At 38.7% G+C, this 16392-nt stretch overlaps 1 protein-coding gene across 1 annotated transcript in view; it reads left to right on the top strand.

Moving 5' to 3' along the window:
* The window catches only part of CCDC91 (coiled-coil domain containing 91), a 325679-nt gene that overhangs the window by 181319 nt on the left and 127968 nt on the right, over positions 1-16392 (top strand). Inside the window, exon 8 of the mRNA XM_065420717.1 lies at positions 8993-9100. Within this exon, the coding sequence (XP_065276789.1) occupies positions 8993-9100 (108 nt within the window). The remainder of the gene's footprint in view (positions 1-8992; positions 9101-16392) is intronic.

Raw genomic sequence — 16392 nt, forward strand, 5'->3', positions numbered from 1 at the left:
ACACTGGGGATTGAACTTGGGACCACCAGAGATAAAAGCATGAGTCGCTACAGTTTCAGCTTAAAAAAACAAACAGGCTCTGTAGCTGTAACTTATTCTCTGTAGTTTGGAAGGTTGGGGGTGACATATAACACACACTAAAATTGTGAGTTGTACATTTCCCCTGGACAGAGGAAGCTCATCTTGAGCATCTGTTGCTCACAGCAGTTGAATCTTGGATGAGACTAGATGACTCTTGCGGTCCCTTCTAACCTTATGATTCTATGAGCCTTGAGTTGTGTAACAGCCAACTTGACCAACACTGTAGACCTCCAGCTCTTGAAAGAGTGAGTGTCCACAGTCTGAGCTGAAGAGAACCAGGCTTTGTAGCTGGGCCCTGTGGACCAGACACAGAGGAGGATGCATAACACACACTGACCAGTGGATATCTCTTACTTTTCTTGTCTTTCTATCATGTGGTGTTTAACTGGAGAATGTTTGGTAATGTTCCAGTACAGGAGTTCTCAACCTTTTTTTAAATAGTTCATACCACCTTATAATAGAGAAGTGTGTCTTGTGGATCACTTCCCTTCCCATTCCTGATTGCACAGACACCCTGCCCCCAACTGACAATCAGTTAGCTTTCTTGTAGTAACTACAATAACATGGAAAAATAATATTTGAAAAGTAGGCAATATATTTTTGTTATTGTAATGCAATTTAGCAGCTGTAAGCAAGGAAGAGGACCAGCATTGTAAGACAAGCCAACTCTCCATGGACAGCTTTTAGTGGCCCGACTGCAATTGGGGGACCATAGCTCAAATGTATTTTGGAGTGCAGCATTGTGACTTATAAATAGATCAGAACATCCAGTTCTGGCAGACTGAAGCAGTTTGGCATGAGCAATGAGGGATGGAGATTATATACATTCTTAATTTATAAATGTACATGGCACAAAATATATTTACCCTGTGAGAAGGTTTTGGAGTTAACTCATTACTAGAATCCTTTGACAAGAAAGCCAGCAGTAACTCTTATCTCACTCTTACATACTTTCTTTGACTTCTAGATCCTCCTCCCTTAATAGCATTGTTACTGTAAATCAGGGGTAGGCAACCTATGGCACGCGAGCTGATTTTTCAGTGGCACTCACACTGCGTGGGTCCTGGCCACCAGTCTGGGGGGCTCTGCATTTTAATTTAATTTTAAATTAAGCTTCTTAAACATACAACAATAGTTTAGTTATATATTATAGACTTACAGAAAGAGACCTTCTAAAAATGTTAAAATGTATTACTGGCACGCGAAACCTTAAATTGGAGTGAATAAATGAAGACTCGGCACACCACTTCTGAAAGGTTGCCAACCCGTGCGGTAGATTATATTTAATTTCAATTTTTCGGATATACACCATAGTTCACCATATTTTCTTTTGAATTGGACTTCTGCACTGTAATTCAAACAGACGTTAAGGCAGAGGAGCAGAATAACTTAAAATGAGTGAGACATATGAGGAAAATTTTCAGTGCTCTCTCATTTAAATTAAAATTAAATAAAATTCCAATTCTTGGACATTTGGGTGAGTCCACATCCTGGGTCCCGAAGAGGATGGGACAAAAGGACTGGCTCCCTTTGGAGTTCATCAGTGCAGGAAATTGCATGTTGAGAAATATGAAACCTTAACGCTGTTGGAGCTTGTGTGTCTCAATCCTCACTATATAGGACAAAGTGTAGAAGGTGAGCAATAAGACTGAGTAATACCATAAAGGCACCCCATCTCTTACATATTAAAGGAAATATTTGTACTTTTAAAAATTTTAATTAATAGTTCAAAATAAATTTGTTTTGTTCTGAATCTTTTTCTTTCTGTTGTTTGTTCCCCCATTTTCTCCCCTTTATAATTTTTTCCACTATAAAAAGGTGTGTAAGGAGAATTATTTAAAAAGTTCAGAAAATAAGGGACAAAGGGGGGGGGGGGTTAGTTAATAGAAATTTCTGCAGGAAATTTCTATTTTTGTCAAAAAGCCCATTTTTATGTTGGTTTTTATCAATTTTTTTAACAAGTCTGGTAATGTGTAACACCTTGCATACTGCATCCCAAATTTATCTTAATTCATTGTTGCTATCCCCTCCCCCTCCATGGATGACTTTAAATTACAACTTTGTGTTCTATTTGAAATCCTACATAACAATCTTTCAACCCTTTTTTTCCTAAGATAGACCAATGGAAAGGCATCTCAGACAGCCAGTCTATTGTGTCCTTTCCCAAATGCACCAAATTAACTGCATTTTCTACCTCAGTTATAGCACTGGCATATTGATCAGAGGGTTTTGAGTGTGTGTTTTTTTTTTTTTAAATCAAACAACAAATCCAACTATCACTTTCTTTTTCTGATCTATAAGCCAACATAGCTATAGATTGAAGTCTGAGACTTAAAACTTGGCGAAATTGTATCTTTGATTAGCCAGCAAAGTTATTGAAGATTATGCCAAGTTGGAAACTAAGAGCTGTCTCATGAGCCAAATCTAGTCAGTTAAAATCAGTTTGGACATTAATTCTTAGTTTTCTCCGTCCTTATTTTTTTCCCAGTTTAGTCATGATAAAATGGAGCATTTGAATATAGTGGAAGAAGTAAATGTTACAAAGCCAAGTGTACAGGATATAGTTTAAGGAAGTATAGCTGATTGCCAATTAGTCGGTACTGAGATTTAATAGTTCTTGTTTTCAGGAATATGAGAAGATACAAATAAAGGCTTATTTTCATTTAATGCTAAGAATGAATATATTTTACACTGTCTCTACCCTAGAGAACCATACAGTTGCCTAATGAACTAGTGGGATTGCACCAGCACAAATAGTGGTGTAATTTTGTCAATGCTAGCTATTCTTTTCTGGGTCCATTTCTTCCCTATGTTCATGCATGGCTATCTCTTTTAAATGCAGGCACACTGCCCTTAGATACATAACCCACAGTCCTTTTCACAGTTCCCTGAAGCAGTGACTTGTGGGAGAGTTGGAAAAGATTTTAGGAGTCCGAGGGAATTATGAGAGAAAAAGAAAAGCTCTTATAACTCACTGGGAAGCTATTTCTGTACCATATTTTCCTAATGAAGACCAGGCTAAACGGCCAGAGTTCAGCTTTGGTTTAAAAAAAAAAAAAATCTACTAAAGGCACTTGAAGATTAGTTTTCAGGATCTCCTGCAGCCCAGGAGAGGTACTAGAAGGTGCTCTGACAATACATGTGGAGAGCCAGAAACTGAGACCAGTACTGCATGCTGCAGTTGTTTGTGGGGCTCCATTCTCCTCTACCCATGGCCTAACTGACTGTGAGCTATTGGAAGAAAAATATTACTAGTGGAGTGCCACTTTTACATCAAGACAGTGACAACAGATTGATGAAAAAGAGTTGTCCATGAGACTTGAGATGGGTCAAAGTGGAGGGCTGTCCTCACCATCAGTGTTAGGCCACCAGGATGAGAGCTTCGTCCATTGTGGAAAATGAGAGTTTAGACTATCAAAGCTGGCTACCCCAAATTATTTTTGGTCAATAGGGCACAAATTTGAGGTTGGTGCTGTTGTGCTGCAAGTATGCATTTAAATATATCAAGTAGGGCTTGATATCTATTAATTGCAGTTAACTCAACCGACTAACTCAAATAAATTAACCGTGATTAATTGCAGTTTTAATCACATTGTTAAACAATAGAATACCAATTGAAACTTATTAAATATTTTTGGATATTTTTCTACATTTTCAACTGTATTGATTTTAATTACAGCCCAGAATATAAAGTGTACAGTGCTCACTTGATATTATTTTTATTACAAATATTTGCACTGTAAAAATGATAAACAAAAGAAATAGTATGTATTTTTCAATTCACCTCATACAAGAACAGTAGTACGATCTCTTTATCGTGAAAGTGCAACTTACAAATTTAGATTTTTTTGTTTGTTACTTAACTGCACTCAAAAACAAAACAATCTAAAATTTTAGAGCCTACAAGTCCACTCAGTCCTACTTCTTGTTCAGCCAGTCACTAAGCCAAACAAGTTTGTTTACATTTACAGGATATAATGCTGCCCGATTCTTCTTTACAATGTCACCTGAAAGTGAGATCAGGCGTTCGCATGGCACTTTTGTATCAAGCATTGCAAGTTATTTACGTGCCAGATATAATAAACTTTTGTATGCCCCTTCATGCTTCGGCCACCATTCCAGAGGACATGCTTCCATGCTGATGACGCTTGTTTAAAAAAGTGTTAATGAATTTTGTGACTGAACTCCTTGGGAGAGAATTGTATGTCTCCTGCTCTGTTTTACCCGCATTCTGCCATATATTTCATGTTATAGCAGTCTTGGATGCAGGGCCGGTGCAAGGATATTTTGCGCCCGAGGCGAAACTTCCATCTTGTGCCTCCCATCCCCACCCCTCACCCCGGAGCATCGCTTATTATAAACTTTCAAAAAATGAATACTGCATAATACGGCATTGTTCATTAGAATGAATACATATTTGGCTTGAAAATTTATTAATTTAATTATTTAGACTATATATTTAATGAAAATAAATGAATAACCTGACAGGGTGTGGGGCTGGCTAGCTTGGGGCAGGGGTTGGCTGGAGATGGGGGGTGTGGGGTTGGCTGGCTTCGGGCAGGGCAGGGGATGCGGAGCTGGTTGGAGATGGGGGTGCGGGGTTGGCTGGAGACGGAGGGGCTGGCTGGCTTCGGGCACGGGGATGCGGCAGGGGTTGGCTGGAGACGGGGATGCAGGGCTGGCTGGCTTCGGGCAGGGCAAGGGGGATGCGGAGCTGGTTGGAGATGGGGTGTGGGGTTGGCTAGAGACGAGGGTGTGGGGCTGGCTGGCTTTGGGTACGGGGGTGCGGCAGGGGCTGGCTGGAGACGGGAGTGCGGGGCTGGCTGGTTTTGGGCAGGGCAGGGGATGCGGAGCTGGTTAGAGATGGGGTGTGGGGTTGGCTGGAGACGGGGGTGTGGGGCTGGCTGGTTTTGGGTACGGGGGTGCGGCAGGGGCTGGCTGGAGACGGTGGTGTGGGGCTGGCTGAGGGCAGGGTGGTGGGTACCAAGGCTGTTCCTAAATATTCTGGGGCCCTATGCCAGGCCTCCATGGGCATCCCAGACATTTTGGGCACCGCTTTTGGGCGCCCTCAAATCTTGGGACCCTAGGCGGCCACCTAGTTTGCCTAGTGGATGTACCGGCCCTGCTTGAATGATGACCCAGCACATGTTGTTCGTTTTAAGAACACTTTCAGTGCAGATTTGACAAAATGCAAAGAAGGTACCAAAGTGAAATTTTTAAAGATAGCTATAGCACTCGACCCAAGGTTTAAGAATCTGAAATGCCTTCCAAAATCTGAGAGGGACGAGTTGTGGAGCATGCTTTCAGAAGTCTTAAAAGAGCAACGCTCTGATGCGGAAACTACAGAACCGAACCACCAAAAAAGAAAATCAACCTTCTGCTTGTGGCCTCTGATCCAGATGATGAAAATGAACATGCATCGGTCCACACTGCTTTGGATTGTTATCGATCAGAACCCGTCATCAGCATGGATGTATGTCCTCTGGAATGGTGGTTGAAACATGAAAGGACATATGAATCTTTAGCGCATCTGGCACGTATATATCTTGTGACGCTGGCTACAACAATGCCATGCGAATGCCTGTTCTCGCTTTCAGGTGATATTGTAAACAAGAAGCAGGCAGCGATATCGCCTGCAAATGTAAACAAACTTGTTTGTTTGAGCGTTTGGCTGAACAAGAAGTAGGACTGAGTGGACTTGAAGGCTCTAAAGTTTTACATTTGTTTTATTTTTGAATGTAGTTTTTTTTGTATCTACATTTGTAAGTTCAACTTTTGTGATAAAGAGATTGCACTACAGTACTTAGGTGAATTGAAAAATACTATTTTTTTTTTGTTTTTTACAGTGCAAATATTTTCAATAAAAATAAATATAAAGTGAGCACTGTACACTTTGTATTGTGTGGTAATTTAAATCAATATATTTGAAAATGTAGAAAACATCCAAAAATATTTAAATAAATGGTATTCTATTATTGTTTAACAATGTGATTAATCGTGATTAATTTTTTAATTGTGTGATTAATCGCAATTACTTTTTTTTAATCACTTGACAGCTCTAATATCAAGTATTACTGTGGTTTATGATTGAATTGTGCTCGAGTTCTTTTAGCGATTTCAGGAAGTATAGCTGCATTAATGTGCTGAAGCTATAGACAGTTCTATATGTGCACTCTATATTCATCTCACCAAGCCAATGAATACCTTTAGTAGAAAAGGCTATCATTCCAAGATGATGCAAGCCTTAAAGGATCATTGTGGCACGTTTCTATATAATTACATAAGATGGTCAGGCAAAGAGTATGATGCCAAAATGTTTAAACTTTGGGCTTTTCAGGAGCATACAGAGGGGGCATATTCTTTCCACTTTGACACTATAGACAGTGAACACTGTAGTATCTGAGCGCCTACTATATCTATCTATCTGTCTGTCTCTGTCTGTAAACTAATATACGATGGGAAACATCTAATTTTTATAAAGTTTTAAGTCTCATCACAGAATTCATAGTATTTCCTGGCACTTTTTATCTTTATGAAACTTCTTTAACAGAGATAAATTACAAAGTAGAAGACTGCAATCTACATACTATGGGGAGGGATGTCTTACAACAGCCTATATCATTTGGGGGCAGGGCAAGATACAACTGTAGTATGTGGTATAATGCCATATTTCTGTGCCATCTTTTAAATTTAAATTAGAGTAGAATTAATATTTTATTGAATACACTTCCTTATTTACTGATACTAACAATTGTGATCATTCCCCACTAGGCTAAATTGAGTGTAATGTAATGCTAGTGTATTCTCTTATGAGTAGAACACATCCCCCAAAATCATTTTTCCAAATTATATTTAGAAATTATATTTTGACTCCTTGTATGTGTTTAAAATCACACTCTTGAGATTCTTGATAAAATCAGTCCTAAAAGAGACAAAGTTACTTTATTATCAGAACATACAATAACTTTCCATTGTGTAAAAAAAATATATATATATATATATGGTGGGTTGTTACTTTTTGCAGTCTAATACTTCTGGTTTTGTTTTCAATGACAGCTACTGAAAATAGACTTAGGCCACTGGTTAAATAATTTACACGGGAACTCTGTTAGCTCCTACATACTAAAGAGTATTCAGCTGAACCTGTACTAGAAGGCACGGTTTGGGGGTAAGGGAGGAACCTTATTTAGGACCACATCCTGCACTTGTTGAAGTCAATTGGGTCTTTCCTGTTGACTTCAGTTAGAGAAGAATTTGACCCTTTATATTTATCTTTGCTTTTATACCTTTCATGTTTTAATGTACTTCCTAAATTAATTCTAACAATTCTTATAACATTAGTCCAGAGGTTAAAAACGCAGAATGTTAGAACTGACATTCTGTTCCTGTAGTAAGCCCTTGAATAAGGTTTCTCATTGGTATATATCCATTTGAATGTATTCATTATGGGATTTTACCCCAAATAAAGTAGACTTTTGTGAGTTTTTCAGGCATAAATTGGAGTCTTGAGAAGTAAGTTTTTGTGATTGTCTGAATTTGTATCAATGCAGAAGATGAACAAACAATCTGCAAAACAACCTTTACATTTAAAGACAAGCATAAGCCAGTGGAAAAGCCAGTAAACTTATTCTTGCATTTTGATTAAACCTCATGTCGAGCACCATCTGTCACTTTTTTAATTTACAAGTATTTTTTTTCTTTTGCTTCAGTAAAACTGCTACTGAGTTACAGCAGTAGTCATCCTGAAGAACAGTAATGTTTGCAAAACAAAGCTAATTATTGGAAAATGTTGGAAGATAGACCAAAAGCTGTACAAATATTTTTGTCCCAGGGTTTTTTGCATTTATTCAACATCTTATTTAATGTGTATTGTTTCCCACCAAGCAAACTTATTTTCAAAACAAAACTTATCTAAATAATTTGGCCTTTTTTGCTTCTCTGCATATGTGTGCCAAAAATCTGTTTTCTATAAATTTTAAGTCTGTTTTAACTTACATTGTAATTGCAAGTAGTTTAATACACAGATTACTATTTAAAAATAGAATTTGCTGTTGTACTGTACTATTTATACTCACATATTCTAGAAAGAAGGGACATATAAATAGCATATACTATTGGAAACATGTATAGCACAGGAGTATGTGAAGTGAAGGTAAAAATACCAGCATCATCTTAAAGAAAGTAAGTGGATGTAATTCCTACAAATGGTGATTTGGCTACTCTTGTGATCTGTTTTAGTTTTTTCCCTTTGCATACAGATTCTTTAACCTTTGCACGGCTAAGATCAAATATCTGTATAATGTCCCTAATTTTATTATCTTTTTAATATTGTCTTGGCACTTTGACTTTTCCACACTTTGACTTCCACCTCTTCACATCAGAGTGTGAATTTCCTGGGGGGGCATTGCTTTTATGTTTTAAACTACTCAGAATTTCCATCTGCTTTTAGTTGAGTTGTGGTTGTGAAGATCATGCTTGGCCCATGGGATCTTACAGTGTGCCAAGAGGATGTGGAGTTTTGTCAGCCAGTGAAATATGTCTGGCTTTTTTTTTTTTTTTCTCAGCAGCTTTCATATGCTTCTCATCTTGTGTGGTCCCACTAAACTGAGTATGTTTAACAGGACTACTCACCCTCTCTATCTTCTTCTGTGAGTTGCCTTCTTTTATGCAAAAGGTGTGTGTAGGAAACATGAGAGCCAAAAAATATAATCCTGGCTAAAGAAAGATATATATCTAAAAATGAAAAGTAGTGTTATATAGAAAAGTACTTCAGTAGTTGCACATTTCTGTTCTGTGGGTGCAGCTGAATATCAGATTTCAGTTATATACAAAAGTTAGTTAATTTGCAGTGTGTCAAAAACATTCAAGTGTGTCTTCTGTTTTGAAATTGGTCTGCTGTATTTGTTTCCAGGCACTATTGCAGTCTACAGTTCAGAAGCAAGAAGAAGCCATTGAAAAACAATACGTAGCTGCAATTGAAAAACACTCATACAAGTGTGAGGAACTGCTGAATGCTCAGGTAATACAAGCACTTGTCCACACAGATACACATGTTCATAGACTATATGAATGTGTTTTGCGCTACAAAAAGCATTATGATTTTCATTCAGTTTCTGTTTTGTTTGTGTTGAAAAAAATCATCACAAAACATCAGTCTTCAGTATAATATCCTTGGGATAACAATTACAGACAAAAAGAGATGGGAACCTAACCATACCTCCTAACTCATTAGGGCCCAAATGTGCATTATGGCTTAACCAAGATCCCGGAGTGACACAGCACCAAAGAGAAGGAAGCTTGGAGTGTAAGATTTATTCCTTTATTAACTGTATAATTTTATATAGCTGAAAAGAAAAGATTCAATATTTCTTAAGCCTGAATTTTATTTACTATAATGGACTGCAAGCAAAGATCAGATTTCTATGGAACAGTCACAAATAAATGTGTGATGCAACTTATAAAATGATCATTCTAACAGCTACCGTCCAAATCTATTTTTATTTCAGTGAAATCACTGCAATTAATAGGACATCAATGATAAAAAGAAGATTATACAACAAGTATTTAAAGCTGCTGGTCCATGTTAATGGTCTAATGATTGTTTAAACTTTTGGAACTTGTTTTATTATTGGCAAAGTCTCGCTTGAGTTTATTTAAATTATTTACCAAATAAACTCTATACATAAGGTATAAATATAAAATTTTCTGTTGGCTAATCTTGAAAAGGCATTCTCAGGTTGTTTGTACTGCTAGGAACAATTCTTCTAAAATGACTAGTAGAAGTTTTTTGGTTTTTGTTTTTCATTTGTGTGTGATGGTAAATTAAAGACCTAAATATATGTAATGTACACTTGAAATATTATTTCACAGTAAATACAGAAAGGTAAAGATAATTGGATATTTAGTTGATTCATTTCAGCATTCTCTCAGGTATTTTACAACCGTCTCCCTGTTATGACCATATCAGCTGAAGAGTTTGCTACAAGCATGTAGTCATCTGTGTAAATAGTATAATGGAAAGGTACACAGCACTTTGGAAAAAGTAATTCATCCTTGGACAAGGGGCACATTGCACAGAACTACAGCGTTCTTGAATGCATGCCCTACAGCTCTGCCTAAAAATATACTAAAATGGATTCAACCTTTTTTATGAAATGTTTTGCCTTTTTCTGTCACAGTATCCACAATCGTTGCACTGCTGATTTAATATATTATTGTTGAATATTAGGGCTAGATGAACCTCAGAAAAGCTGGAAATTCTGTGAGAATAGGCTTTCTTGTAACATTGTTGACACTTCTTGATTCTAGTTGGGTCAGAAATATTGCTATCATATCTGATGTTTCCATCTCACACCAGGAAGTGGAAAGAAGCATCAAACCTTGGGGGACAGGAAGTTTTTTTGTGTGTGTTTTTTTGAACCTTAGAAAAGGATCACCTCTAGTTTGTTGTGGCAGTTCTCATCAGTTCTTATTTAATTCAAGCATGTTTTTACCATCCCTAATGGTAATAGTAGAGTGTGCAGAATAAGTACTAAAGTGAGGGGATGAAAGCAAACAAACACTGAAATTCTGTGATGGAAATTAGAAAACTTGTCTTAGAGCACCATTTCTCAAATGCAGCCCACAGGGGGTTTCCCCTGTGACCACCACAGCTTCCTGTGTGGTGATGTGTGTGGGGGGGTGGGGATGGCAAAGCGTCCGCCCCACCCTCTCCCTCCCTGTTGCTCCTGAATGCGCCACTCTGACCGTCTCTGGAGACAGGTGGGGCACAATGCTGAAGGAGCAAGGTGAGTTCTCTACCAGGTGCTGATCACTGTCCATGCGTTCCGACCCCAAGCGCCGACCCTGAGCTCCAGCAGCTGCCGGTTCTGGGTGCAGATCCCCGACGCTGGCCTTGAGCTCCAGTGGGCACTGGCTTTGGATGCCAACCCTTAGCCCTGACCATGCAGCAGCAGGCGCAGACCCCTAGTGCCAGCCCCAAGCCCCGGCGGCAACCAACCCCCAGCTGCACACTCCGACCACCAGCCCTGGCCACTGACCCCGGACACTGTTCCTGGATGTTTACCCTGGGTTCCGGCAGGTGCTGGCCATGGGTGCAGATCCCCAGCCCCAGGTGCCAGCCCTGGGTGCAGATCCCCACCCCCGGTCATGCAGCAGCGGGCACCAACCCCAGGTTCCGGCAGGTGCTGGCTCAGAACATGGACTCCTAGCCCCGGCTGTGCAGCAGCAGGCGCAGACCCCAAGCATCAATCCTGGGTGCCGACCCCCAGCCCCAGTCGCATAGCAGCAGGTGCCAGCTCTGGGTGCTGATCCCCGGCTGCATGGCAGTGGGTGCTGATCCCCAGCCCTGGCCACGCAACTGCAGGCACTGACCCTAAGCTCTCGTGGGTGCTGGCCCTGGGCACCAGTGCCAACACACATCTCTGACCACGTGGTGGCAGGCCCATCATCCATTGCCCCTGCCCTCTGCTGCCTCATCTCCCACCCCTCCATCCAGGTCTTAACTTGCCAGAACTTGCTGTGAAAAGTGATATTAACAAAAATACAAATATCACTTTTCACAGCATTATTTTTATTGAGCCCTACATAAATAAATTACAATGATCTGGGTGTGTATACATGCATATTTATTTGTTTTTCCTAAAGTTAGTTAAATATTTTAGGGGGAAAAGTGTCAGTGCGGCCACCAGCAAGTGTTGGTGGCCGCACTCTGAGGTCACCAAAAAATTGGTTGTGAGAACCCTTGCCTTAGAGTGATAGTCTCAAAGAACTCAGTCTATTTATCTTAACAAAGAAAAGCTTAATGGGTTATTTGATTTGTGTCTGTAAGTATCTACATGGGGAACAAATATTTAATAATGCACTCTGCAATCTGGCAGAGAAAGATGCAACAGAATCCAATGGCTGGAAGTTGAAGCTAGAATTCAAACTGGAAATAAGGCATAAATTTTTTAATGGTGAGCATAATTAACCGTTAGGATGTCTTAACAAGGGTCATCATGGATTCTCCATCACAGGCAATTTTTAAATCAAGATTGGATGTTTTTCTAAAAAATGCGCTCTAGGAATTATTTTGGGGGAGTTCTGTGGTCTCTGTTATGCAGGAGGACAGACTAGAGAATCATAGTGGTCTTTTCTGCCTTGGAATCTATTAAATGTTAGTTTTAGTAAAACAGCATTTACATTCACTAATGCTGTTGACTCATCAGTTTTTTTCAAGACCTGTGGGAGACATGAGTGTCTGTAGTTTCTATCCGTTATCAAGTTTATCCTCTACTTAGATATTTGTTTCAATTTTTTTTATTTTTGTGTATAGTATTTCCTGTACATGCGTTTGTGCCCAGCAAACATAATTAGCAGGACTACGTATTTATACAGCATGGTTATATTCTCTCAACGCATACAAGTTACATATGCATACAGAAAGGCCTGAAACAGCTCCAACTGAAGTCACTGGAAATTTTAACACTGACTTCAATAAGAGCAGGGGATTAGACTCTAAAAAAGAACATATCCCTTTTTCCCCTTAACTCTTTCAATTATATTTTATTTATATATATATGTGTGTGTGTGTGTGTGTGTGTATGTATGTATGTATGTATGTATGTATACATATTCATATATATATGAATTGTGACCTTGGGCAAGACACTTCACCTCCCTGTGTTTGTTTTTCCATCTGGCGATGATAATGGCAATAATAATGCTTACCCCCTTTGTAAAGAACTTTGTGATCTGTGGAACAAAAGTGCTATGTAAGATCTAATTATTATTTATTTATTTATAAAACAGCAACAGTGTGGTAGGAAGGTAGTGCCTCTGATAAACTGAAGGTTGTCTTAGAGTTGCTCCTTCCAAAATCCATTCATAAGGAACTAGATTGAGAACTGAATGTCAGATGGTTGTAACAAAAAGTTTTATAGGCTGATACTTTTACACTAATATCACTTAAGATGTTAGTGTTGTGGGGACGTTGGGGAAGAAAACGTAGGTTTAGCTGGAATGTTCCTGAATTTGTAAATGAGAGAACAAACTGTATTATGTTCTTGTTTGGAGAAGAGTGAGGGAAGGAAAAATGAGGGGGTGAGGAACATATATCATTACATAGAAATGATGACAAATATCCTTATTGTTTGTTACATTTTTATTTTTATTGCTGGTACAGTATATGTAATACTTCAGTGCATGTTTCTGATCTTGCTGAAATAATGGAATTATAAAAACACTGCATTGCAGCATGGTGGTGGGCAAACTAAAAGTTCAGTCTGGTTTTAAAGAGCTTACTTGTTCCATTAGACTCTCAATCTGTGAATGAAAATATTAAGTATTTAATAAAGTTGAGAAGGAAAGTGATAGAACATCATTTTTATTTTTATGCCTGTCAAGAAACAAATATATACCATCATCTGGAATCCTAGAAGGAAAGGGGAGTGGCTGGAATCCCTAATGATGGTGAAAGTTGCATAGCTAGTAAGTAGAATCGACTGTCATTGTGAGTTGAAAAGACAAGAGAGAGTGGAGTTGAAAATCAGTTTGCTAGAGTCTGGAAATTTCTGGAAAGCGGGAAGGGTATCTGATAATATGGTCCTATATAAAGCTGGTTAGCTCATCTTATTTTACAGTCTACAGTCTCAACTGTGTTAACGTTATTATTTCTCATTCCCTGCTGTAGAAAATGTGAGAACTGCTCATCATTACTGCTAAGTGATGGTTACTGTTTAATGTTACCAAACATCAGTGTATGAATATATTTCACTCAAAATGCTTAAAATTGAAAGCAGTGGTAGGAAATAAGTAATTGAATGACGTGAAATACTGGAAACAGATAAACTCCTTTGAGCAAAAGAACCCTATTGTTTGGTGTATTATGTGAAATGAATTTGTGTTAGGGTAGGTCCATATTACCCGCCCGATTCGGCGCATAGAGATCGATCTTCTGGGATCAATTTATCGCGTCTCATCTGGACGCGATAAATCGATCCCAGAAGCGCTCCCCCGTCGACTGCGGAACTCCTGCTCGCCGAGAGGAGGAAGCACTGTCGACGGGGGAGCTTGCCTGCGCCGCGTGGACCCGCAGTAAGTAAACTTAGTTCGATCTAGGAAACGTCGACTTCAGCTACGCTATTCTCGTAGCTGAAGTTGCGTTTCCTAGATCGATCCCCCGCCCCAGTGTGGACCAGCCCTTAGTCTAATTCCTGGTTGACACGTCTCTACAACACAACCCAATCCTCTAATTGACACTGTTTTGTGGTGTTAAAATATGTAATATTAATTTTATTAATGGTAGTTATGAATTATAGGCCTGAAAACCTGGTAAAGCATGCATACGTTGTTTTCTGTGCTTTGTAGATGATGATTTTAAAACTGAGAAAGAATCAAACTAATTGCTACAAATATCTATATTAATGGATGAAGATTTCTTTTTTCCTTTTTGATTTGGCTTACATTATAATATGTAAAGATAGTTATCATTCGATAGACTAATCAAGACTTAAGACATAAAAATCCCTTTTCATTGGAGATCTCATTTATATGAGGGAAAGGATTAGTATGAAAAACTGTATTGCATATAAAGATTATTGATAATACTTTGGCACCCATATATCTTGAATTACCTTATTACCGATCCTTTGTGAGGGGACCATAGTCACAAAATACATTTCTTATTTAAAATAAGAAATGTTAATTTAATTAACATCAGAGTTATCAAAGGTGTTTGTGTATTGTATCAAAAGCTGTAAAACATTTAAGTTGTGTTGAGAAGCTAAAGTGAAGTGATATCTTGAAGGCAAACATGACTAAAATATAAACCTGAATAGCCAAAAACTTAAGTGCTTGTTTAAAAGTGCACCAAGGCACACAACAAAAATAAGCACAAGCAATTCCAACCTCATAATTGAAGAAAGAATAAACAGGTGCTAATGTAGAGGTTAAAGATTTATACAGCTGTTTCATCCTTCTGGTGTTGAGCCAAGCTAAGACCGAAGGGGAACAGATAACTCAAGTAACATTTATATAGCTGTGTGATTGGCTGGATGATTGAATATATTTTAAAATATATCAGATAATGTGGAGAGATTTTTGCATGTAGCAAAGCAAATTACAAAATAGACATTTGAGTGGGGGGGAAAAAAAGTGGCTGATACAGAAATTTCAACCTGAGAAGAAATACCCATCTCTGTAAAGCTAACCAATGAGATTAACCAACGTTAACCTTCAGCAAACAGAAAGGTCTGTACAGAACCTTTAAAAAGAAACAAAACAAAAACAAAATCCAATCAAACTATGGATGTCAACACCAGAGACCCTAGAAAGATGTTCCAAACAGGTATATGTTGGTTGCTTTACACTGATATTTTGCAAGTGGAATTGGGATGTCCCAAGACATTTACACACACTTTTATAGGCTTTGGCTTCTGGAAACAAACCTCTAGTAATGATGTGCATTTTACAAGTAGGAAACCGTAGAAGAGAGACCCTGTTTTCTCTTTACAACACGGAAAAGATGTTGCATGAAGAACAGCTCCAAAAAATGGATTATAACCTGGTTGGTTCACATCACGTTTTTGAAAAGAAAACCAACCAATGGACTGTCCATCATAATTGAAAAGAATCTTCTTCCTTCAACAAAATATTTTCTACTTTTTTTCCCTCTGTTTGCATCTCCCTCTTTTCCTCCCAAAAGGGAACTCTCCCATCTCCCGGGGCAAGTTGAGAATCCCTGGAGCAGAAACTTAGCCTGGTTGCTGCAGAGTTGAGGGTGAAAGAGCACCAGGCCAGGATCCCCTACTAGCCTAATTTTTATTTTAAAATTTTGACTTGACTTAATGTTACTCCTGTTTCCCTATTCTGCCGAGGGAACAATAGTAAATAAAAGGGGTGCATCTAAACAGTTTGATAAATGTTCTTCTGCTTGGGTGTTAGTGAGGGGGAACCTATTATGATTATTGCCCTTAGCTTTTTCCATTTGGATATATTGCCTTTTTTAGGGAGTAAATAAAAACTTTCAAGGAACTAAATTGCAGTAATGAAGAACTAATTGAGACCCCTAAGCCTTTTAGCACCCATCAACCCTTAACCAGGGGGTGGGGCTACTCAGGGCTATTCAGGGAGACCAGGGCATTAAAAAGCCTGCTCCTAGGCGACCAGAGGAGCTAGCGAACAGGAGCAGCTAAGAGGGTAGTTTTGCAAGGGAGTTCTCCAGGTGAAGGAGTGATTACGTGACCCTTGGGGTAAGTTGGTTGTCTGTAGTGTGCTGTTTGCTTTGTTTGTTTGTGTCATAAACAGATAGTTAAGGGTTAATGCCTCTTT

This window comes from Emys orbicularis, chromosome 1 (assembly GCF_028017835.1).
Source record: "Emys orbicularis isolate rEmyOrb1 chromosome 1, rEmyOrb1.hap1, whole genome shotgun sequence".
Lineage (NCBI taxonomy): Eukaryota > Metazoa > Chordata > Testudines > Emydidae > Emys > Emys orbicularis.